The sequence below is a fragment of the Acipenser ruthenus genome, chromosome 12 (assembly GCF_902713425.1).
Source record: "Acipenser ruthenus chromosome 12, fAciRut3.2 maternal haplotype, whole genome shotgun sequence".
NCBI classification, from domain to species: domain Eukaryota; kingdom Metazoa; phylum Chordata; class Actinopteri; order Acipenseriformes; family Acipenseridae; genus Acipenser; species Acipenser ruthenus.
The window spans coordinates 13,526,682-13,553,791 of NC_081200.1; the positions used below are offsets into that span (position 1 = coordinate 13,526,682).

At 38.8% G+C, this 27,110-nt stretch overlaps 1 protein-coding gene across 5 annotated transcripts in view; it reads left to right on the forward strand.

Moving 5' to 3' along the window:
* Positions 1 to 27,110, forward strand: part of LOC117417358 (fibronectin type III domain-containing protein 3B-like) — a 247,917-nt gene that overhangs the window by 174,326 nt on the left and 46,481 nt on the right. For 4 of the 5 annotated variants that reach the window (XM_034029463.3, XM_034029464.3, XM_059034587.1 and 1 more), the window contains 9 exons: positions 1,085 to 1,223; positions 3,068 to 3,121; positions 7,046 to 7,170; positions 8,966 to 9,140; positions 9,462 to 9,548; positions 14,197 to 14,335; positions 17,834 to 17,905; positions 18,298 to 18,416; positions 19,918 to 20,023. In XM_034029463.3, the coding sequence (XP_033885354.1) occupies positions 1,085 to 1,223; positions 3,068 to 3,121; positions 7,046 to 7,170; positions 8,966 to 9,140; positions 9,462 to 9,548; positions 14,197 to 14,335; positions 17,834 to 17,905; positions 18,298 to 18,416; positions 19,918 to 20,023 (1,016 nt within the window). The remainder of the gene's footprint in view (positions 1 to 1,084; positions 1,224 to 3,067; positions 3,122 to 7,045; positions 7,171 to 8,965; positions 9,141 to 9,461; positions 9,549 to 14,196; positions 14,336 to 17,833; positions 17,906 to 18,297; positions 18,417 to 19,917; positions 20,024 to 27,110) is intronic. The other variant, XM_059034586.1, reaches the window with a different exon arrangement.

Sequence of the window (27,110 nt, forward strand, 5' to 3'; positions counted from 1 at the left end):
AAAGAGTTATCCAAGACTAACCCAGTGGCCAGGGGTCACTTCATCTCGAAGAAGACAAATCTGTTTTTTCCATAATAAATTGCCATTATTTTAAATTGCAGCCATTATCCAGGTACCATGCGACAAACATTCTGTATGCTTTAGCATTCATTCCTCTCAGGGTGGTTATTTTCACAAGCCTGCAGTTAGCGCCTGTCCTAGATTTTTTTTTGGACCTAATGCAGTTGGCTGTCTTGTGTTTAAGCAACAATCCAGTAGTGTTTTGTTCTGGGTAATTAACCTTGTTTTAATGTGTTCATCTGTATCATTTTTTAAAAGGTTGTGGACAATAAGATACATGTTGTATCTGTAAAAATGTGTCACAGAGCCATCCATTACATCAGGCAATTCTGTCTCTACTGTACAGGAAATGTCCATGTCATTCCTCTATGTGAAAGGAAATTGCCTATTTAAGATAGCTAATGACACCTGCTACAGATATCCACAGACCTTAAAGAACCTAAAGCTAATATATCAATCTCACCTTGAAATGTGGGGTACTGTAATGTGTCATGTTTTGCTCAAGTGTTGGTTAAGAAATTACTTTTAAAGCTGTATTTGATTTTTGAAATAATTGTATGAGGTAGTGCTTTAATCACAAGCTTTTAGTTCCAGTTCCTGGTTGCTTAGAATCATGGTTTAATGAGCGCTGTCCAGTGATTTACTGAGTTGAGTAATGTGAAGATGAGTCTGTCTGCTCAGCAGCCAACCTGCCTCAGTGTTTTTTGTATGTGGGGAGTCCAATTTTCACCACTGCAAACAAAGCCTATTTACAATACAATGTACTGTAGAAATAAATAGTAATAGGAATACAAAATCAGGAAACGATCCCTTAACTTGAAAAATACACATGACATCCCTACAGTACTCTATGCACAATGAGAATTGAAAAAAGTATTGAAAAACACTTCTATTTCTATAGAGCTGTCCAAGTTTCTTGTCATATTGCTACATATACCACTATTGAGTGTTTTATACTTGTGGGTAAAATAGTAGAGCAGCTAAAGAGTGCTGGTTAATGTGTGGCGATTTGCTCTCTTTGCAGAGTGTGTGCAATGTACAACTCCCTAAAGGGGTCGTGTTCAGAGCCAGTAAGCTTTGCCACACACAGTTGCAGCCCAGAGGGACCCTTTCCTCCAAAACTGTCATACAGGAACAAGAGTTCCCTTACATTGCAGTGGAAGGTAAGTCTGAATGAAGGAGTCTCTGACTCTTACCACTTGTATTGATGTGTCAAAACATGTACACTGGTGCAAAAGGTGAATATTGTGGATGTAATGTAAGTAAGTTCATTTTTTTGGTAGGGAATCATATTGCTTATAAATAATATCTGCTTTTTTGATGTTTTCAATAAAGTTTGACAAGTTCACAATATATTTCTGGAAGTGTGTTTGTGGCAGAGCAGGGCTCTGCCCTTAGAAATACTGGCAGGGAAGGAGTTAAATTCTCCTCCCTGCCCAGATTGATTGCTTCAGGTGGGAGCAATCAACTAATTAATTATTCAATTAAGGACCGAGCCACCTGGCATAAAAGGAGGCTTCAGCCTCCCATTAGAGGAGAGTTCTGGAAGGAGAAGGAGCCAGTGTTTTGTGTGTGCTGGTTTTCTGTTGGTTTATGTTTGAATCCAGTAAAGGCAATGCCCAGCCTGGAAATCTTTATTTTTGTAAGTTTTGCTTTTTGTTTTGTGTTTATTTTATGTTTAAAACCTTTTTGTTTGGCCCTTGTGCCTATTTATTTGATTATTTTTGTTTATTAAAAAGCTTTATTTTGAACTTTATACTGTCTCTGAGTCTCACCCTCTGCTAATCCTGTCTTTTTTTTTTTTTTTTTTTTCCAAAAAAAAACAAACCTCACAAAACAAAAAGCAAAACTTACAAAAATAAAGATTTCCAGGCTGGGCATTGCCTTCACTGGATTCAAACACAAACCAACAGAAAAACAACACACACAAAACACTGGCTCCTTCTCCTTCCAGAACTCTCCTCTAATGGGAGACTGAAGCCTCCTTTTATGCCAGGTGGCTCAGTCCTTAATTGAATAATTAATTAGTTGATTGCTCCCACCTGAAGCAATCAATCTGGGCAGGGAGGAGAATTTAACTCCTTCCCTGCCAGTATTTCTAAGGGCAGAGCCCTGCTCTGCCACAGTGTTACATAAACAGGCTTGAATAGTAGGCTTAGTTTATTAATTAGTTTATCTGACTTTAAACACCCCCCCACACACACACAAATGTGTATAGTATCTACAGTATGTGTTTTGACGGTGGCAGGTACTTTGTACCCCAAGTTCCTCTGCAGTACCAGTTAAATGAATCACAGAGAGGCTATATTATAAAACCATTCCAGGAGTACACGTTTTTGTTTGTCAAATTCAAATACGGGATAACAGCGGTCAATGTGTTTCATAAAATCTCAAAAAGGTTAAACATATGCCCCATATAAAATAATAAAATCAAAAAGGCATCTAGAAAGTTTTATACCCAGTAACTTGCACCTTTACAAAAACAAATGACTTGATATCCAAAAGGGCAATGCACAGCTGTAAAATTAAATTCTATCTACCACCCCGTGATTGACTTTCCTAGCGCATTGGAAATCGAATGAGACCTTGGGGAGCATCATCACTCATGATTGCCAAACTGCACTTGAAAAGAACAAATGGAAATTGGAAACATTTTTATTTTTTTTATATGAGAAAAGGTTACTGAACTGTATTGAGCCTGAAATATAATGGTTCCATTTTTTAACATTGCAATGGAATTTATCATGTTACTGTTACTGTTGTCCGAGAGTTTTAGAAGAACACACAATCACCCCTTTGCTTCCACTGGGAAATTTAGTATTTATGTAACGGTTTTATGGCTTTTAAATGAATCAATCTGCATTTAAACTGCAGGACAATATGTGTTCATTGGTAATTTGTTTTACAACAGGAGAATTATATAAAATGTGCATTATATGAGAAAAACTAATGAACATAAAATTACTTTTTATTTGCTGTTTTACATTTTTTTTCTTATAACTTTCAGGCCCCAAATGACAATGGTTCAAAAATCACCAATTATCTATTAGAATGGGATGAGGTGAGTTATATATTTATTTTTTTATTGTAATCTACAGCAAGAAGAACGATTACAAAAACAGGGTCAGTTTTGAACCAAGTACAGGTTTTATTTGTATCTTTCTGTACAGATTTTGCCAGAGCTTTTTACAGAAATCTTCCATAGATTGTTTTATAATCCTGAACTGATATGGGTTAGCCTTGGCACAGATTTGGAGAAACACAATCTAATTATGATGTGTGTTCATCAATAACTTGATCTCAGATTGTAAGATAAAATGAATAAGAATCTCAAGTAGATAAACATTCACTGTGTTTACTGAAGGTATTTAGAAATCCTCCCTGCTTCAGAGACTACTTTCTTATTTACACCAGACGTCCCCTGGGTATAGAGTGAGCTTCTGCTTTCCTGTACTGTTTTCTTCAATTTAATCTCCACTCTTTCAGGAAAATGTTGTGTTTATTATATATTGTATATGGGTTGCATTTTACATACAAGGTGCAAGGAGGAATGCCCCGACTTACTGTGAATAGCACCCAACAGCACAAAAAGTGCTTTTTGTAGGGTACCGTAGTATGAAAAACATTTGTATAAATGTACTGTAGTCACAGCAATCGAAATGGATCAACAACTGTACATGGTGTGGGTGAGTGCTGAGTAACCACTGCATCTATAAATACATAGAGAGCTTTGTATTATTTTACATGTGTTTGTCCAGCTGTTATTTTTCAGCTTGAATGTCCGAAGTTTCAAAAGCAGATGTAAAATAGTTTGAGATTCTGTGTTACCTCCACTCTGTCAAAATCACTACTATAAAGAGAAGGAGGAAGATAAATAAAATGTCCCCATTGACAGGGTAGACCTGCTGCACAAAAACGGTTCTCTTTCATTCCTCACTTTGTAATGACTCTGCAAAACACAACTTGCAACTTTGTATACACAGTAGTTTAGTTAATGCCACCAGTTCTTTCCTGGAAGTTCATCTGTGCATGTATCAGTTATTAAGTTGCAACTACAAAATGTCAACCCACAAAATAGGACACAGTGTTTATGTATTGTAAGCATGTAAAGACTAAGCAAATGTGTCTAATGCAGTCCAACATAACAAAAACAGATGTTTATGATTTTCAGCCTTAACAAACTAAAGTGGTGAGCCTAATTTCTTTTCATTAGAGAATGGTTTCCAGTAAACACTGCTCTTGGAAGTATTGCGGTTTCCTTAGTAACCCTCATTATCCCTTAAATGACATGAGCGTTTGAATATGCTTCCTATATCTGGCTTTGCTCATGTGTCATTTTGACATATCAACGTTACTCTTAAAGGGCAACTCAGTAGAACACCTACCTAACATATTCTTCTTGTTGTTCACTTTGTATCATTTTCTGTTTCACTCATCACATCCTGGTGACTTTTTTAAAGCAGTTTAAAGCACCCCTAGGCCCCAACAGAGCTTCCATGTCTAAACTCACAATATGTTCACTAGTTATACCATTGGCCTGTCCCCGTGCAGCTTTCAATTTGTCCCACATTACGTGAAAAGAAATCTGTCAGGAATAAAATAAACACAGCGCCCCATCATCTTACACACTACTATACAATAGTATTTATTTCACACGTAATACCCAATGCTGTTAGTAATAGCCTACTTTATGTAATAAATCATGCAGCAGTTATTACAAAATGTGTCTGAGTCTTATTATACATTGTGATAAGTTTAACGAAATATGACAGGGCGAGATTAAATAGAAAAACGTGGAAGAACAAAATGCAGTATTATTATAAATCGTGATCAAAAACATTTTGTCAAAACATTTCTCAACTGCCCTTATAAAAAGACACTCTAAAGACTACATAAAAGCACACATGCTATTAGACAGTATCTTCCTCACTCCATTGTACTCCGTATTTATCAGCCTTTACAGAGGGAGCCATAATGACGTCCAGTTTTTATGCTTTATTGTTTAGTACTAGAAATGAAGACTCTTGTGAGAGGCCTTTGAAAACACTGAGTAGAAAACAGTAATTGCCTTTTCTTTCAGTGTCACTGCTTAGAGCAAAGAGAGAATCTGAAATGAGTCAGGTCACTGGGGAGAATATTCAGTTTGCATAGTGAAGGCATAAAATAAAATAGCAAAAGTATCTCTTCCAATAGAACATTTTATAATCTTCTTCCACAAAAGCACAAGTTCACTTGCCCATCCTGAGAGAGATCTTACGTGACAGCAAAGAGACCACATTCTACATGCTTTACAAAGGAAAAAAAATGTTCTCTGTACAGGCTTCACTGTAAACTAGCAGTTATCATCCCCATCAGATGATGCCTATTCCTGGGGTCGGGGATTCTATTTTAATTTTGGCGTCGCTATCCATATAGCTTTTAAAAAGTACCAAATAGCAAAAAATAACAAAAAGAGAAAATTATGGTGCTTACCATTTTATGCTGTGTTGATACTTAAAAAAAAAAAAAAGTCATCCGGTTGGCTTGGCAAGGACCTTCTTTAGCACAAGACGTTGAGAGAATGAGAATCTGATGGTATATGGAGGTACTGATCCTATTAGAATGAATAACTATGTCAAGGGAATGCACCGCAAGACAACCTTCGGCTCCTAACAATCACATTACACAATAAGAATCAACTGTCGTCTTGAATCCCCACCAAAAATCTATTTGATTTGCAAACAAATCCTCCAGGACCATCCATACTTCCAGGGGAATCTACACATAAACCTTATCCGAACCTTAAAATACTTTTACCCCAAACATTTAACTTATATCTAACCAAAATTGCTTCTCAGTCCCCCAGCAGGATGATTGAATTGTTATTCACTATACAACAGATTCCAGTAGTGTGCGTGTTCCCACAGCATTTAGTAACAAATGAATCAACAACCTGCGCTAAACTTCCCCAAAAAATACGAGACGCAATAGCATGTTAAGTGTTATACATTTAAGTAATTATACAGCATACAGTGCAGAAAATGTGTCACTGCAGAACAGGTTTTATGTGATAGTTCCAAAATTAGTATTTGTCCAGCAAGATGTACTAGATATGAGCCCCATAAGTAAAATACTATGTAAAAAGTGGTTAGTGTAACAGATACACATGGGTACTTGTAATGGTATTCTAGGAGCATAAGCCTACAAATGAATCATTATCCAGAGGAGAGAAAAGTTTTGCAGCCTTACTTTGTGTTATTAGCAATCCCCAACCAGAGACATAAAGTTAAACTGAACATCCATCATGCCCTAATGTCCTGGTACTGCTTTCCCGCTCAGCAAGACATCCATGGATTTAAGTCTGAAACTTCATCTCTTTCTTTGGGGACAAAAAGTGATCTTTCATCAGTTCTACCATCCTACAAGGTTGAGAACTTTTCAAGAACTGCAAGCCTGTTTAGCAGCACATTCTCTTTTGTTCTGGTAATGAGAAAACTTTACATACCATAAAAGCATTATCTTTTTGTGTTGTATACACTTCATAAAGGATGTGCATTTTCAGCACGCACAACGGAGTAAACTGGAACAGTATGAACCTATTAGCTTTCAAAATGAGCTAAATATCTGTTAAATGTTAAAGTGCAGCTTCATGTGTCATCTGCTTGTATTTGGAATTGCTGGCAACATATAATTGAACATGTATTTCCTGCCAATTTTAATGCTTTATATTGCCTAGGAGTCCTTCTGTTCCTAATGTGGCCTCAAACTGATATTCTCATTTTTCTCACATTAGCTAGACAAAGGCAGTCATTGCATTTATTTTGTTATTTTGGTAACATTTAAATCAGCCAACAGCATTTTGCTAGAAATAATATATTGGTTCTAGTGGCAAACCGGTTCTAACGAGTAAGTAGAAGTAGGTTTGCAACTTGAGCCGATTACAGAATAGCTGTGTCAGGTTCCTGATAGGGTACTGAACTGTGTTTTGTTTTGCCTTTATTTTAAGGGAAAAAGGAACAGTGGCTTTAGAGATTGTTATTTTGGGAGCCAAAGGCATTGTAAGCTAACCAAACTCTGTCCGGCGATTGGATACACTTTCCGACTAGCAGCACGGAACGACATAGGCACCAGGTAATGATTGTGTGTTTTATGTATTAGTGTATTTATCAAGGGAGTTCTCAAAGAGCCATATATATATATATATATATATATATATATATATATATATATATATATATATATATATATATATATATATATATATATATAATATATATGTATGTATTCAGCGAGGAATGAAAAGCTAAATAGTTTTAAAAAGCTTCTAAGATGTGTGGGGTGAGTGAAGTGAACATGTAGCATTAATGACTGCAGATCATTATTCTGTGTGGACCCTCAGTCCATTCTCTCTAATATGTTTAGCCCTGTAGCCTCTTCTGCTACACTGTTAACGAGCAACAAGGTTGGGAGAATCTCAATTCATGGTATTGATAATGACTCGGTCTCACGAGATTCTTCAATAGTGCTGCATTCTTACTTCGTTTACATCTGCTGCTTAAATACATGACCCCCCCACCTGCCCACCACTTTCCAGACAACATTACCAATGTATAAATGGCATATTTAGACCTACTGAGGTAATCTATGTTTTTTTTTTAAGTAATTAAATGTGTTGCATCAATCCACAGGACATTCATTTTGATTAAAACAGGAGCAAGATTTTACTGTGCAACAAAGAGCAACCACAGACACATAAATAAGATATGTAGATATCGATGAACAAGTGTGTTCTTAAATAAAGGAATTCACTCTCACCCGTACAAAGTTTACTGGCAACCTCAACACAATATTGCTAATTCTCAAGGAATTTTATGTCGATTTTGGTTTTTCTTTTCAATGCTCATACCTTTCTACAAAATACTGCCATTAGGGGCACTTCTTACAGTACTCGTACTATGTATACCTGTGGACTGGTTAACGCCTCACATGCCAGTAGAAAATTGGAGCTACCTTTCTCTGACTGTAGAACCTTACATTTTCAGTGATCAAGATTTGGTATAGTTTGGGGTTTGCTATTTCAAAAAACACCTTATGTCATTAGGAATTGTGTTACAAAAAATGTGTTAAATGTGTCATTGTATATTAAAATGAACCCCTTAATATACTAAACATTAGCCTACTAAACCAACTAAGCTGTCACTATATGGTCATATTTAAAATAATAAAAGGCTTAAGAGCTTTTAACCAAGTCAGATTTAGTTGTAGATAATTACATAAGCAACAAGCGCCATTAAGCATGCACAAAGTCTAAATGTGTGATTAATAATCCTATCATAACCGTTTCTTATTTAAAGTTGCAACACCTAACGATTAATTCATTAGTATTAAGTGTCTAGAAATTGGATGTACAGAAATGACACCCCTTCTTTTCTTTGAGTCACTTGTATTTAAATATTCTCTATTTATATTGATTAATGTATTAATTTAATTTGAATGCTTTGGTATACATTTTTCCCTAATTACCATTTTTTTTTAGTTCTTCATGTTCCCACTTTTCAAAGCTGTAATCATGCTCTTCGCTGCTTATGCCTCTGATAATGCATTTCCTACCTACTTTTTAATGGTAGCTCCAATTCGTATGTCACACTTTAAGTATATGTAGAGGCTGTCTACCTCTGACAATTGCATTTCTGCAGACAGTAGAGTTAGATAAAATCTAATTCAATTGCAATGAAACATGGTATGGGCATTCTTTAGCACAAGTTGTTGGTATATGCAGGCACCTCTCTATGTCAAACTTCAATTATACGTGCATACAGATGCAGTCATTTGAATCTATTTTCTGTTACGGATAGTTCTAATTTGCTAATCACTGACGTGGCAGGGGATATCACTGACATGCTTGCTTATTATATTCTCTTCTCAGCAGTTACAGCCAGGAAATCATGTTTTACACATGTGGAAACATCCCTCAGTCGCCCCTGGCTCCCAGACTGGTGCGGGCTGGCATTACTTGGATCACCTTACAGTGGAATCGGCCAGATGGCTGTACACCTGAGGAGGTGATCACATATACTCTGGAAATACAGGAGGAGAACAACGTAGGTGGTGTTTTAATACTCTCTCAGAATACCTTGAATCATTAATCATTGATAGTTATTGTTTTAGTTCCAGGGATGGTGCTTGTTTGTCATTCCTCCCATGCACATTAATATCAAGGAAGACTGGGAAGTTCAAAGCATGGAGCGATTTAAAGTAACCATCCCCACCCACATGGTGTTTGGATGTTGTGCAGTTGTGACTGATGAATGAAGCTTTACATTAAAATGGCAATACAATGGCAAGCAAAGAGAAATGTTATTGATAACATGTTAGCGACTGGCACTTTATCACACAATTGACCAATGAACTTGTTTCTGTAGGGGAACGGGTTTCATCCAAAGTACACTGGTGAAGACTTGACATGTACTGTGAAAAACCTCAAGAGGAGTACACAGTATAAATTCAAGGTGAGCCATGTCCTTGGTTATAAGTTGGTGCACACTGTGGTCAGTATACCTGCAGACACCTTTAGCAGTTCTCAAAAGCTTGATAAGATTGAGTTGTGTCAGTAGTTTGATGGGTGACATCACATGAAAGCCTAATATTGCAGGAAGCTTTGTTCTTCGTTTAATCATGTTCATTGCTTCCATCAATGTGTTGGGGTGTCACTTTTCTACTGAGGAGATATTTACATGGAAGTTGAGGCAGGGATGTTACTTCCAGTGCCCCGGCTAAATCCTAATAAGAATTAACCATCTTGACTTGTAATATACTCTTATTTTATGTTCACCAACAAATTATACATCTGATTTACCTTTCAAAAGAAACAAGGTGAACCAGGATGAGGTCAAAGATTTTCAATGACACAGCAACTCCTCCTCCTCCCATTAAACACGAAATTTAGTGGAAAATTCTTGTTTAACGAACTCAAATAACATTTGAAGGACCACGTATAAGCAGTGCACACACACACATCAATCTAAAGACCATTTATTTATGTTTTCATTATAAAAATCAGTATATCGGATTAAACCCAAATGCAATCTAAAGTCTAAGAGTCTGAGAGTCTATGATAAATTTGAGGAGATCCAAGTGGTGTGTCCCACAGTTTTTAACATTTCCATGGCACTTGTCATAATATTACTTTTCAAACATGTGTAACCACCATTCAGATAATCTGGTTAAATTAATAACAATTCTACAATACAATAAGCAGCTCACAGGGGCTATGTTATTAAAGTCAGGGATGTTTGCTAACGTTTTAAGTCCTGATGAAAAAGATAAATGGTAGGCACATGTTTTCAGATCAGGATAAAAGTTAATATTGGTAACACCAAGTTTTGTTTTTTTTGCAGTACTACTACAGGGCCTGTCTGTATTGAGTAATACTATTTGTTAGTGATTTTCTGTCAACAAATAACTGCAAAGGTTTGTTATTTTTAAAGCTCAATTTACTGCACACATAAGGCACATACACTTCCTTGCCACGTTATTAAGATCCATCTGGCGGTGCAAATGTTTGTCCTGATCACAACCTTGACACGATATGGCACAGACTCCACTAGATGCTGAATGGCATCTCTAGGGATGTCAGTCCATTCAGGTCAGAGGATTATGATGCCAATTACTTTGTTCAAGTTCATCCCAAACATGCTCAACTAGATTGAGATGCCCAAGGATTGTGGTGGCCATGGAAGATGCCTGAAATCTCTGCCATGCTCTTAAAACTATTAATGCATGATGGATGGGTGCATTATTGATGGGGTATCTGATGGGGTAGACACATCATAATATAGTGTCCAGGCAGTGTAGTTGCCTAGGTGAAATGAACTGGGTTTTGAATTATGGATGAAACCTAGCAAGTTGTATTGAGGCAAGGCACTTGGTTTAACATTTTAGTTATGCTTTGTTAGAATAAGATCTAAGTACCTGAACAGCTTTTCAAACCATTCAAATATTTCAAGGCCAATAATTATAAATCACTTTTCTGTATAACTACAAATTGCTTCTAGATTTTCACACGTGCTGTACTGTTGTAATGTAGTGTTTTGAGAAGAAACTATGTTGCCCTTTGAACATATGTGGCACTAATTCTGAACAACATAAGGTTACCTTAGGTAAGGCAAGATTAGTGCTAACCATGGTCTGTGAAAACAAATGCTGTGCACAGCATTTTAATTAGGATACCAAATACCACTTCTCTGCTTATTGATATTTGATTTGTAAACAAATTATTTTGCATTGGTCTTTGCATTGGTGGATGGTGAATGTTAATATGTTTTATCATTGATTTCCATTGAATCTGTTCAGTTAAGACAGCTTGTCTGTTGTACTTGAAGAATTTCATATGTAGAATATATTCAATGCTTTTATTGTAGTACACACCTTAATATCAATGTATACAATAGGCTAACAGAGTCCTTCTATAATGACAGCTTAACCCTGTCATGCATGGCAACCCCATATGGGGACAGAAAAAAACTCTCTTCTAGTCTTGTGTACATGTGGAAGACGCAAACACAGGATAGCCTCATATGAGGATGCCATTTCCACTCTACCCCCCCCCCCCCCCCCCCCCCCTCATGGAAAAAAAATATTGTCGATTCAAAATATATTTATTATGTGTCCAAATTTTTTTAAAGCTATTTTCAATATCTCACACATGAAAGGGTTAATTTAATTTCACAGCTGGCAATGAACCACCATACACTGATAAAATGAGTGCTGCCTATTCTAATTATGATGAGATATGTAATTGTTATCATACAAATTACCAAATTAATCACAAAACTGAACAACATACTGCTTTTGTTAGACAAGCATTTAAGAGTTATGTGAATCTGTTTAAAGCAATAACCAAGTGCATTCATAACAAAAAAGACAAACTCATCACGATTTGGACCCGACAAGGACAACATGTTTATCTGTGTTCAGACACTAGTGCTAGGAAGTAATCATATTGGCACTTTTCAATACACAGATTGAAAACTGTAGGGATGAAACTACCAAATATCCTGGCTGTTTCCATGGTCTACTTGTATGATAAGTACTAAACCAAATGTGATGTTTTTATTGTTTGAATTCCTCACAGTCCCAACCCCCTCCCCCACACACTGTAATCTACATTGTTTCAAAACAGTGATAAACATGAACCACAAGATTTTGTTTTTCACGTTATAAACAACAAAAAACATGTATTCCTTAGAAATTGACAGAAGAGAATCAGGAAATGTTTCTAAAAACAGTTTTGTTATTGGTTCATCTGTGCCCCCCCCCACATATATTCTTCTCATTGTTTTGTAATGTTTGTGTATTATTATTATTATTTATTTCTTAGCAGACGCCCTTATCCAGGGCGACTTACAATTGTTACAAGATATCACATTATACATTATTTCACATTATACAGATATCACATTATTTTACATACAATTACCCATTTATACAGTTGGGTTTTTACTGGAGCAATCTAGGTAAAGTACCTTGCTCAAGGGTACAACAACAGTGTCCCCCACTGGGGATTGAACCCACAACCCTCCGGTCAAGAGTCCAGAGGTACACCTGCAGTGCTATGCAAGACCTGAGCTGCACTATTTTTTTCCTGCCTTTGTTATTTTTCTTCTCAGGTTAGTTAATTTTGGCACTGATACAGTATTGATTCAAAGCAAAAGTGCAGCCAGTGAATATTGATTGAAACAAAAGTACAGGCTCCGTTTTACTGAAGGAACTGAAGGCACATCTGTGCACAGAATGCACTGTGTATTTGACAAATCTGTTTGTGTTTCTGAATATTAACTGTTCACCTTTTTGAAAACGTGATTCCTAATCTGTCTTAGTATTGCTATTTGGATATGCACACATGTGTACTGGATATTATAAAACAAACAGATTGGTAGTATTCAGAATAAACATGTATGCTTAATAAGCAGTTTTGAAAATGTGATAGTGTTTGTGTAGTAATTTCTAACTGCATGTACACAGAGAAATTAAATTGTATACAGCAGAATATTTGTAATGGTTAATACCTGAGCAGCATTCTCATGACATTTAGCTATGCTCAGCTAAACTTGTGCACCTGTCTGTCATGAGTAGTTCTAATACTGCAGGTCAGAGAGACCTGTACATTTTATATATATATATATATATATATATATATATATATATATATATATATATATTGCAATGACTGAATGGCAAACATTTGTCAAAGTCTACATTAAGAATCACAGTAAAGATCAAAATATAGTAAATGATGACAAATATATTTATAATATATTTTTGATACGCGGCAAAGTGCTTTCATAAGGACGAACAGAGGTAATCTTCGGTTCTAGTTGCTTGCCATAGACTTATGTAATGTAGGTTGTGTCAGCCAAAGTGTCTTTATATTAGTTAGTGCCATCACTGTCTAGTGGACAGATAGATTTGTGTAAAGTTTTAACTTCTCACCCTTCATTTGCCTTTATTTCCGAATTATGTCATCTATCCATTTATACATTCCCCTTAAAACAATTAAATGTTGGACATTATTTTGAGTTTGACAGCTTATAATTGGTTGTTTCCTTATCCCCTTAAAATCTGCATGAATGATGTTGGCCCTTTCTCTCTCAATAAGTGAGAATTTCAGAGCATTGACTCAGATGTTTTGTAAGAGTTAAAATAAAGCGTATGAAGGATATAAAGGATAAATACATAATTAGGTTGAGACACTAAATGAGAAAGATTGGGAAAGGTAAGGAGTCTTTCAACACAAAACCATCAATTACCATATAATTGCCATTTTAATAAAAAAAATCCCTTTTTGTTTTAAAGGAGTGTAACAGCTTTGCACATCTAGGGGAAGCCTGAAGAGGTCCACTGACGCACAGTGGATTTGACATCCCAGTAAATAAGGCTGTGAATAAAGTCACAGGACAGACGCAGTGTTTACAAATCAGGGAAGTGTTTAAAATGAAAAGCTAATGTCCCTTTGCTTGCCAACCTAGCAACCCATTCCTGCGACACATTGTACAACACCTATATTGGCAGCAGAAAGCAATGTTCATTTGCTCATATTCTGTGACTTAATTTACACCCTGGATATCAAACTTGCTATGTTTGTCATATACTTTTCAGCTCATTGCCTCCAATGTGGAAGGGAAAAGCAACCCCAGTGAGGTCCTTGTTTGCACCACAAGTCCAGACAGGCCCGGACCTCCTTCCAGGCTTTGTACCAAAGGAGCCATTACACCTCACAGCTTATGTGTGAAATGGGGTATGTTGGCAACTCAAGATCTGCATTTCAAAGAAACTTAACCAACAACGTTGTGGCTGTTGTCTTTGCCAATACTCATCAGGGTTGGAGTCAATTCCTGTTTTCCAGTTCCAATTCCCTTTTAATCAATTCCAGCACATCATTGATCAAAATCACAATTAGTAGTAGTCTGTTTAAATGAGCTTCTCACAATGGCAACACACTACTTTAATTGAAGTCACTGTTGTTCAATCAAAGACTTCAAATGACAGCAGTTGAACAATCTCAACAATTGTTACGTCTCTAAAATGTCAATTCCAATTCCTTTTTAAGGAAAAATGAATTGGAAATAGAATTGGAATTGAAAAACAGGAATTGACCCCAACCCTGATATTCATTATTCATGGCAATGTTATTAGTCAACTGTATGAAGATTCCTTAGCATCACAAATACCTAGGGCCTCATTCACTAAATGGCGGTAAATGACCAGAATTACCGCGTGGCAAGGAGAAGCCACACCACGCTCAAAAATGAAGCAGCGGCTGCTCTATTCACCTAAGCTAATTATATGCATAAATAAAGCAAGCTAATTGATTCATTTCTAAAGAAAAGGTAAGTAAGGTTCTGAGTTTGTCACAATGACAGTGACAAAGGAGGACAGAGTGAGGAATCTAAAGTTTACAGACCAGGAGCTAAATGTATTAGCATGAGAAGTGGTGGGGAATTATGAAAGGCTTTTTGGTGCTGATGAAACATTAAGGACAAAATAAATGCACTCTATAGGAAGAGGGCTGGGGTCTTATCCCAAATCACAGAGTCCTGCGAGACAGTCAAAGCAGAGAAAGTAATTGTTAATGGAATATTTATGTTTAACTCTGCAAATCAAATAAATATTTGTTTGTTAAACTTGATCTCCCTCTGATTTATTTTCTAATATTAATCAAAAGACAGCAAAGCACTCACTATTTACATTTCAAAAGGTGTTTGGCGAAACGTCACTTTTTTTTACATTAGATGACGTCTGATTGCTTGTATTTATGACTGCACCTCAATTCGCACTCTGTGTACATTCATTTATTGGACATTTACAGTTTCTTTTGTATATTTTAAAGCTATTTTAAGCATAGCCTACTTAAATGTCACAAGTACATGGTGACTATACAAATATATCAACATAGCCAGAAGTGTTGCACATACACCTGCCTCGTAATCTTCATATATCCCGGACCGTCTGAGGATGTACGAGTACATTGTAACATTGGAATTCGAGTCGCTATTGAAACAATAAAATATGTATCTATGTTGACTGCAAAAAAAAGCAAGCAGACAAAGTAGATTTTTTAAAAACAACCTTGAATGACATATTCAACAACATTTATGAGTTTTGTAAACCTTTAAAACTTATGTTGACACATTAATTACAATGGCCGTATAATTCCTATAGCCTATATTGCTGCCTTTAATCCCAAAATATTAAACACGGGAGAAACTTTAACTGCAAACTGAAATGATGAGACCGAAGCTTGTGTGTTTTTGTTTATACACACTGTACATGTCTAATAGTATTTTGATTATGTTTTAAAACCACAGATACCGTCAAAAAATGATATTGTAGTGACCCGTGCCCTTGAAGATGAATCAGAAGACGGCGACGTTGCGGGGTACAATTTTAAACCAATTTATGAAATGAACATGGTCCCTGTTTGAGCCAAGACCATACCACAAAAAACAATAAAATAAATTCTCTCTTTCTATCACTATCCTACACTTTCGCTTTCTCTGTCTCTCGCTCTCTCTGTCTCTCTCTCAGGCTCCCACTCTAAGCCACTCCCAGGCTTCGGTCGCACACACTCCTTTGCAGGCCCTCTTCCTCTCTAATTAACCCAGCTCCGTGCACTCATCCGTTCACCACTCAAACCTGCAACTCTCTCCCTCACATTCCTGCGCAGGCGGTACTTATACCCCTTCCATTGCTCCCGCCCACTCCACTCACACTGACCAACCGGGTCTATCCGTGCTTCTTTCCCCATTCAAGGTGTCGTGGTTGCACCCTTACAATACATGTAACATGTACACAGGACAAGACAGACAAAACAAATAAACGGGACAACATAAAAGTCCAGCAGACGCAGAACGGTGTCCGGGTCGCTACAATATATTAATAAAAGAAAAAAAAACATTATATACGACTAAGCATAGATGTAAACAGCTAGTGTTTCTCCCTCTGTTATGTTGTCTATTATTACAAAGGCAGACACACAATTGCATATTTTTCACGGTAGGCAGTCAAATACATGATTTCTGTGAAATCCATGATATCGTGAATTTTCCAGGGGCCTACATATAAGGCTAGTATGATCGGTGCTCAGTCTGTATCTAGTTATTACCTCCTCCTCACACAGCCCTAGTAATGTCTGCCAGGTCTGAAATACTCTCTCCCTGACTCTTCTTCTCTCCTGTGCAGCTCTTCTTCTGGTTCTGTGACACCTCCTGGTTTCAATAAGCGGTACTTTTAACACACGCTGAGGCACTTTGTAAAGTTAGCGCCTCTAAGTGCATATGGTTTGAGGTATTTTGTGACGTAATATGCATATATTTCCATTCATTAACATTATTCATTATATTTAAATGAATCGAACGCGGTACTTTTTTCCACACACTTTTTTCTAAGCGCTGGGTTACCTGCCACTGGTTAGTGAATGCAGCAGGTGTACCGAGCACGGAGTAAAGGGCCTTACTGCATGCAAAACACATTACCGCTATTTACAGGGGTGGGCACCATATCGAGTGGTGACGGACATTTAAAAATAAAAAAAACAACATAATTTTATTGTCCACAGACAATCAAAACATTAATTATATACAATTACATGTGTGTGCGTGTTAGACGTATTCACCGCACACTGATAACTCCTGCCACGGACATGCGTGTCCGTGTATGGACAAGTTGCCAACCCCTGGCTATTTAGTGAATGAGGGCCCTAGTGTCTTTTTGTCAGGAGAGGGATTTCAGTATTTAATAAAAGGTAATCTTGAATTTGTGTGCCCCAGACATAGGTGTTGATTGACATGCCTGATCTCTTGGGGGGTTTAATGTGTTCCTGGATGCTTTTTATTTGTATTTATTTATTTCTTAAACTGTAATTTTATTTTGGAATCCATCTTGTCTTCAAATCCAATGACAGAATGACTGGGCGAATCGCACAGTTCCAAATGATGCCGCTTTGTCAAGTGGAAGTAGAGTTTCTCTGTAAGGAAAGTAGTTGTTTAATTTAAGTTTATTTGTTTAAGTTAAGTTTAACTTAACTTTATTTTCCATCTATTGTACTTGCTATATAAACAGAATTCTCATTGAGCGTTTATTGTGGAACAACTACAGGACTCTATGAACGTTCATTCCGTATCCTCTGTTTATGTCTGCTCAGTACACTTTGTGGTGTGGGCTGAGAAATAGTTCTACTGTTTAGTTTGCTTACTAATATAAAACAAAACCTCTTTGTGCTCTTATTTCCCTTCAGATCCCCCACAAGACAATGGAGGTTCAGAAATCTTGAAATACCTATTGGAAATATCAGAAGGAAACTCGGATGGTAAGCACATGTATATGAATTTGCTGGACTTGCTGACATTCAGTTAGTGTCTGCACCTGCACTGTTTCACTGTTTTTTGGCAACACACCATCGAGAGGTGCAGTACATACATATTGCTCTCAATTATCCAAAACACAGCTCTGCATTGTGTAAACCAACTGCATGACATCCTGTACAGTACAAGTCATTCCACAGGAACACCGATTATCCAAAATGCCCACTTATGAGAACAGTACATATGTTGCCAGAGGAGTTTGGGCAATTAACGACCAACTATAGGATAGATTTAATCCATTGTGCCTTTTTTATTCTCCACGTCTGCCCCACTTTTCGTTTTGTTATCTTGCAGAGGGCTGCAAAATGAAAATGCTTTGATGTATTTGCCTTTACAGCAAACCAATGGGAGATAGCATACAGTGGATCTGCCACGGAGCATGTGTGTGATCATTTGAAACCAGGCACTTTGTATAGACTGCGGGCGTGCTGCATCAGCACTGGTGGGCACAGTCAGGTATGGAGGAAGGACCTGTTTATATGCAGAGCACAACAGTTCATGTATAACACAATATGAGGTATATTTTTACTCACTGATTTTTGCAAGAAGGAAATTCCATGTTAATGTTAAACTTACAATAGAAACAAAACCTTAAAACATTAAATGACAGTACTTAGTTGTTTGGTACATTTAAAAAATATATAGTTTAATTAAAATACTAGAGAAAAGGCTTTGGAAATCTGGACCTATATTCCAAGAGATGAGTCATTTGTGTTTCTTCATTCAGATGTTTTGGTCCTTTAAGACACATTAACATTCACAGCATTTTTTAAAGGCTTTTTAAATATGAAGCCACCTTAAAATGTAATTAGAACAGAATACAGCTTTATGTGCAGGTGGCCCACACATCATTTTAATTATTTGCTGTTGATTCAAAGGAGTACAAAGAATCCAAGTCCTAGAAAGCCTTGGTGCAGGACCAGCGTGTTACACTGATGATAGCATCCTAAACATGAAAGAAAAGAACATGAACCATTCATCCGCTATCTTCATTATATATATAAACAGCATTTTAATAGAATTAGTTGTTAAAATGACATACGCTTGAATGACAGGACTTGGATGGTCTTATTGTCAACTATACTATCAAAGATACTGTACTATGTAAAAATACTGTACTATAACCGCGTGTTTACTGTGCACCTTGTATATAATGCGTAACCTGTATACAAACATGTAGAAAAAAACAATTTGTAAAAGTATGCATGTATTAAGCTACACTATTTAGCAAGCCTTTGTTCATAATAATCATATTCCTTTTCTACATCTTTTTATTGGCTGTTCTAGCATCCAGCAATTACAGTGTAAACAATATGGCTACTGGTATAAGAACTAAGTACACTACATAAAGTACAACTAATATAGAGGTGTTTCTATGTTTTGAAATTCATTTATTAACTCATTACAAAATAACATTGCTAGCCTTTAATTACTGTGTATCTACACACTGTTATAAAGTCAGATGGTCACTTCACAATGCTTCTGTGGTAAAGGGGGGGGGGGGTGTCTTAGGTCGGCCAGGGTGTCCTCGGCTCACCGTGCACCAACGACCCCTGTAGACTGGCCGGGCGCCTATGTTCTTGCCTGTAATCTGCCCAGAGCTGCATTGTCCTCAGACGCTGTAGCTCTGGGTTGGCTGCATGGCGGGTCTGCAGAGTGAAAAGAAGAGGTCGGCTGACGGCACACACTTCAGAGGATAGCGTGTGTTCGTCTTCGCCACTCCCGAGTCAGTGCAGGGGTGGTAGCGGTGAGCTGAGCCTAAAATACAACTGGATATTTCAAATTGGGAGAAAAATTGGGTAAAATCAATTGGCGACTACTAAATTTAAAAAAAAAAAAACATCTTAATGGCTGTCTTTCACAAAACGTACATTTTCCTTTCTGCCCATTCACTGCTGTGCTTGGTTTTACCATATATTAAAATAATCTTAATAATCAATTTTATTTTATTTCCTAGTGTTCTGAAAGCCTGCCTGTTCGCACACTAAGTGTTGCCCCAGGGCCATGTCAACCCCCAAGAATTGTAGGAAAACCCAAACACAAGGAAGTCCTCTTACAATGGGGTAAGACATGAACAATGTATTCCAATCCCTCCCTCACAATTGGAATAATATCTCCTTATGTCACACTTGGCAAGTGTATATATCTATAGATGATACAGTTGTGATGAAACTTGGAGTGGACAATCATTAGCAGCTGTTCAAATGATTATCAAAGGTGGCTAACACCCTGATGTTAATATTTTTTATTACATGTAATTTTTGGAACAATATAATTCTGAGTACAGAAGTTCTGGTGATCAGTTACACTAATGCAGGATATATCTGTCTGAATTGGATCAACGTTTTGTTAAATAAGTTACTGAACATAGAATACTATCTACGTCAGTCACATCACTAGTAATGCATATACTTCACATGGGATAGATAACACAATGAAATCGACATGGTTCTGTTGTATTCGTTTTAAGTAAAAAGTAGCCAATTGAAATGCAGCAAATTAGTGACAACCATTGCTGTAATAAACTATGTGTCGGAATACAAAGACACTTTGGCCATTACAGATATTGTTCCTGTAGGATATATACTGATGCACAATGAAAACACAACAGTCTAAGTTTTACATCAATAGGTCATTGGGCACTGTGACAGAAAGATAATGATTCTTGGTGGTAAATCTCCCTCCCGACCTGTGAGGGCGCTAAGTAACGGGAACAGAGTACTCTGGACTAGTTGGCCTGACACTTCGTTCCGAGGGTTAAAAGGAAGTCAGTCATTTAGAAAAGGGACGCAGCTTCGGTACACTAACTCACTGACCCGGAAGGGAAATGATGTGGCAGCCGCGGATTGGAGGAGCGTCTGCAATCGTTTACCAAGGGGTCATGAGTGACGGTATAAAAGGGGTCAAAGCAAAGTACTCTGTTCCTTCGTTCTGGTGAATATAAAGTGACCCGGAAGGACCTGTGTTTTTGTGAAGTAATCGTGTTTGTTTTGTACTGACTATTTGTTACTTGTTATCACTAGACCGCTATCACGTTCCGGAGCTGTAGCTAGAGGCCGGCACAAACCCAGAACAGCACTTCACTCGTATTATTATTTATTTCTTAGCAGACGCCCTTATCCAGGGCGACTTACAATTGTTACAAGTTATCACATTATTTTTACATACAATTACCCATTTACACAGTTGGGTTTTTACTGGAGCAATCTAGGTAAAGTACCTTGCTCAAGGGTACAGCAGCAGTGTCCCACCTGGGACTGAACCAACGACCCTCAGGTCAAGAGTCCAGAGCCCTAACCACTACTCCACACTGCTGTATCTAAATAAACTGTATTTGTACCACAATCACTAATTCACGCACTAAAGGAACTTGTGTATGTGTTTTGTGTTTATTGTGGGGATACAATAACAGGACTATTATTTCGGGACCAGCCTGGGGATTATAAACGTAAGTAATACACGCCACTGTATTACTTACCAGCATTATTATTTACTGTTTGTTATGCCATCTGGCACTGGACAAAAACACATAAAAACAGTCACATACATAATGCTATTTACATTTTAAATAGTGAGTAGGTTTGTTGATCGTTTGAGTAGTATTGTTCCTTGCGATAACAACAAAATATTTAGCTCAAGTCATAAAAATGCCAGGTGCGCAGTGTTTGGTATTTGAATAGAGTTAAAATTGCCAGAATGAGTTGATTAAGAATCTGTATAAATAGCCATTTGAAATAACATATTTTAATTAACGCAAGAACAGTGCAAGACGACCATGTCCTGCTTGAGTAATAAAGATTGCTTTGTTGCTCTCGGCATGATTGAAGATTGATCTGTCTGTGAGAGAAGTTGCCCAGAGAATGTTCTGCTTCAACAATCAGCAGACTAGTCCAGAGAAACCAGAAAACCGGTTCTGTGAGGGACAGGCCACCACATCGGCCAGGACCGCCATGTACGACTGATCCATCTGCATAATCTTTTTCAGACTGCAGTGGTTACAGCAAGAGAAATTCCAGGAAGAAATAACCTGCGCATCAGCAGAATGACTGTAGCTAGCCGTCTGCATGAAAATGATTTGCATGCTCGGAGGCTGTTCAGGGGTAACATGTTGACAGCTGAGAGATGAAATCACCATCTTCTGTGGGCCAGAGAACATCTGAGGTGGTGTCAGAGAGAGTGGTGGAATGTTTTATTCACCGATGAAGGCCGTTTTGCCCTTGACATACCTGACAGAAGACAACGTGTGTGGAGATGTCGTGGTGAGCATTGTGTTATTCAGGCCAATCCAGAAGTGTTGATTTTCCAGCAGGACAATGCAAGACCACACAGTGTTAGGATTACAATTGCACAACTTCAAACAACGTCTTGCCGTGGCCAACTTTTTCTCCTGACCTGTCCAATAGATCATCTGTGGGATCAAATTGCCAGTGCCATCCACAGGAGACAACCTTCACCAGCTGGCTGCAGCTGCACAGGAAGAGTGGCGGAACATCCCACAGCAGTCTATCCAGAGGCTGATCAGGTCTCTGCGTCAGCACTGCCAGGATTGTGTTAATGCTCAGGGAGGTCATAACCAATACTAACTTTGTAATGTTTTCATTTTGACAGTGTGTCACGTTTCATTCTTTGAGCTGTATTTATTTTCACATTTTCTGTGATTTTGTTTGATATCTATGTTTAAAATATTTGATTAAATCCATTAGACCTGAGTGTTGCGTTTCTTTTGTGCATCAGTATATTTAGTAAGAAAATGAAACCATTCATTTATTGCAAAGTCCCTTTTCAAATCAAAGGATGAATCTCACAAAAAACAAGGGATAATATAATCCAGAGAATAGAGAATGAGCTGAACCGATGTAATTTACTTCCAGTTGTGTCCTTGCAGGCAGAAACAGACTTTGCTTTTGTACTAAAAAGGTACTAATGTAGAGACACTGACCCACCACTTTCATGTACTTCTGCAACTGCAATTACAATTAGATGTCATAGTGTGATGAATAGGTTTATGTAGTACTGTCCCTTGTAGACAAAGCATGTTGTCTCTGTTGGGTTTTCTGCCCAAATGGAGTGCTGCAGTGATCAGTAGGTTTTAAGCTTGTGTCCCATGTGGTTGACTACAATCTACTGTATTATACAGAACAGACAACAACGAACAAAATGTTGCACAGTAGTGCTGCTAGTGCAATAGACTGAGAATACTGGGAATGCATCCCAGGAAATCTGCACTTACTGTATCTCATGAGTAAAAGGAATGGAAAAAAAACTATAATGGAAAACACCACTCAAAAACATAAACACCATCATTCAAAACACAACCATGAAGCATCTTCATTACTATGCACAGGGGATATCACCATGGAAACAGTACTGGGCCTTGTGGCCAACTAGACCATATTAATTGGCTAATGTTCTTCATCACAGGGAGCATGCATAAACAGAGAAGCTTTTTCTTACAACCATCCATCTCCTGAAGCTATAGTAAAATTCCCAAAAATGTAGTGAACTTCCCAAGCTAGGTCTGTAAATAAAAGTTAAGATATCAGTACAAACACTGCATATTTTACAGCACTGTACATACAGTGACGGACATGACGTACATACAGTACATGACACGAAGAAGAAGAAAATACAATGCATGGAAAAGGTAAACCATGAAAAGAGTTTTACTAGTACAGTACCATAAGATTATTATTTTTATTATTTATTTCTTAGCAGTCGCCCTTATCTAGGGTGACTTACAATTGTTACATAATATCACAGTATAAAGTATCACATTTTAAAATATCACATTATAAAATATCACATTAGAGAATATCATAATACAGATAAGAGCAGTTATGAACGTATCAGATCAAATTCAAGTAAGAGCAAAATAAAGAATACAGTAAATTATAAATAATGGCGAGTTTGACTGAGAGCAGTTAAAACGTATACTAAATATTTGCTTATATGAGTATAAAGTCCACTAAGAAGACATAGTAAGTATGATAAATGGATGGCAAGGCTTTCAAATAAGAGCAGTTACAAAAAACATGAGCACGGTTACCTATGAGAGTAAAATCAAATACAAGATACAGTAAGTAGTTATAGTTAGGATCAGTAGTTGAATGCGACAAGGCATGGAGCAGTTCAGTGCAAGTACAATACTGGTTCAATTGGGTGCCATATAGTCCAGTATGGTCGAGAGTTGTGATGTTTACAGATGTTGTCTGAACAGGTGTGTTGTTAGGAGGTGCCGGAAGGTGGTCAGGGACTGAGCAGTCCTGATATCTATGGTCAGGTTCCACCATTGAGGGGCAAGGGTGGAGAAGGAGCAGGCTTTGGAGGCTGGGGAGCGTATGTTGCTGAGGAAGAAGCGACAGGAGCGTGTCAGAGTAGAGATTATTATTATTTGTTTATTTAGCAGATGCCTTTATCCTAGGCGACTTACAGAGACTAGAGTGTGTGAACTATGCATCAGCTACAGAATCACAACAACGTCTCACCCGAAAGACGCAGCATTTGAACCAGGGACTTTCTGGTTACAAGCCCTTTTCTTTAACCACTGGACCACACAGCATCATATGTGCTGAGATGTGCTGAGAGCAGGAGAGGGAGGGATCAAGGGTGACACCAAGGTTCTTGGTGGATGAGGAGGGAGAGAGGGTGGTGGATTCAAGCGGAATAGAGATAGAGATCAGCAGTGGGGAAGGAAGAGAAGGGGGGAATTTGATTTGGAGAGGTTGAGTTTGAGATGATGCAAGTGACACGGGAGGAAATGTCACAGTCAGAGGTGGGAAAGGAGAGGAAGATCTGGGTATCATCAGCATATAAATGATACGAGAAGCCATGGGAGGAGATGAGGGGACCCAGACAGCAGATGTAGAGAGAAAACAGGAGGGGTCCCAGGACTGAGCCTTGGGGGACACCTGTCGAAAGAGAGCAAGAAGCAGAGGGTGAGCCATGCCAGGACACCCGATATGTGCGCTTAGAGAGGTAGGAGGAGAACCAGACAAGAGCAGTGCTGGAGAGTCCCAGGTCAGCAAGGGAGGACAGGACGATAGAGTTATAACTGTGTCAAAGGCAGCAGAGAGGTAAAGGAGAATTAGGACAGAGGAGAGGGAGGAGGCGGCATGAGTAGAGAGTTTGTGACGGAGAGAAGAGCAGTTTCAGTGGAGTGTGCAAGGCGAAACCCAAATTGGAGGGGGTCGAGCAGAGAATGTGTTAACAGGAAAGCAGAGAGCTGGCAGTGTACCGCAAGGTTTTAGAGAGGAACCGGAGGAGGGAGACAGGATGGTAGTTCTGTGGGGATGAGGGATCCAAGGAGGGTTTTTTTTAAGATGGGGGTGATGCACACTTGTTTGAAGGCAGAGGAGAAACAGCCAGAGAGCAGAGAAGTGTTGAGGAGAGAGGAAATAAAAGGGAGTAGAGCAGGGGCAGCAGCCTGGAAGAGGTGAGTGGGGAGGTGGTCCAGAGCACAGGTGGTGGGTTTATGTCTCTGGAGCAGGGAGCAGAGATCAGTCTAAGAGGATCGAGAAGGAGGGTAGAATAGTAGGGGTTGCAGAGGGTGATGGGGAGTGAGTGAGCAGAGGACAGGGTATGGGTGGGGAAGGAGGCGAGGTAGTGAAGAGTTTGTGATGTCTGCAATTTTTGAGGAGAAGCAGGAGGCAAAGTCATCAGCTGAGATGGAGGAGAGTGGAAGAGGCTGGAAGGCTAAGGAGGGAGGGGAAGGTAGAGAAAAGTTCATGAGGATTGTTAGTGGAAGACTGAATGATAGAGTGGAAGTGGGAGCGTTTGGCAGAGGTGATTGTAGAAGAGATATAAGCGAGGCGCGAGCGATAGAGATCCAAGGCAGCAGGGAGATTGGTTTTCTTCCATTTCTTTTCAGGAGTGCACAGTTCGGTACCAGCCGAGCGGAGCACGGAGGAGAGCCAGGGCTGGGGCGGGGAGAGACGGGCAGGTTGTGGGGTGAGAGGGCAAAGGGAGTTGAGGCAGGAAGTGAGGGATGAGGAAAGGGTGGAGATAGCAGATTCTACAGAGAGTTGGGAGGAGACGATAGAGGGGAGGTGCAAGAGAGCAGCAGAGGAGAAGACAGAGAGAGAGAGGGAACGGAGGTTTCAACGGAAGGTGACAGAGGGGGTCGGTGGAGCAGGAAGGGAAGAGAGCGACAGAGAGAAGGAGATAAAGCAGTGGTCAGAGATGTCGAGAGGAGTGACCAAGAGGGCGGGGAGCAAGCAGTCCCTGGTGAAAACGAGGTACAGTTGACGGCCCTCTAAGTGAGTGGAGTGGGGGGGGGGGGTTAGGAGGGACAGAAGGTGAAGGAGTGAAGAAAGTGAAGAAATCTAGCAGAGTGGATATGGTTAGAGAGGTGGATGTTGAAGTCACCTAGTAGAACAACAGGGGTGGAGAGAAAGGGGAGGGAGGAAAGGAGGAAGTCAAGCTCATCAAGAAAGTAACTAAGGGGTCCAGGAGGGTGGTAGAGAACAATAAGGAGGAGGTGATTTCAACAGCGTGAAACTCAAAGGTGCTAACAGAGAGGGGACAGTAGGGGGGACAGAAAAGCACCAGGGAGGGAGAGGGCAGAAGTCCTGCTCCCCCACCCCATCCAGAGGGACGAGGAGACTTGGAGAGGACATAGAGAGAAGAAAGGGAGGCCGGAGTGGTAGTGTTATCAGGGGAGATCCAGGTTTCAATGGGAGCTAGGAAGTCAAGAGAGAGATGGGAGGCAAAGGCAGAGATGAAGTCAGCTTTGTTAGAAGCAGAGCGACAATTCCAGAGGGCGCCAGTGAGGGGCGGAGCAGAGGAAAGAGGGAGAGGCAGGGAGATGAGGTTAGGAGTTAGATTTGCAGTGGCAGGGAGGAGACAGGACAGGAATGAGAGGAAAGGATTACAGGGATATTAAAGATAGTCATAGTATGGAGCAGTAGGAAAGCAAGTAGAAATGGGTACAGGAGAGGGTGGTGCCGAGAGGGAGGCAAAAACAGACAGGTACAGGAGGAGCAAGAGCATTAAATAATAAAGATAAAAGAAAAAAAGGAAATGTATGCAAACCTGGTTTGGAGTTGAAGCCTTGAAGATGAAAACAGTTGTTTGATAGAATATGCAAGTGTTGAGATTGAGTCTGGGTACAGTAGTTGTCAAAACCTTAATGTGGAAACACATATATCTATG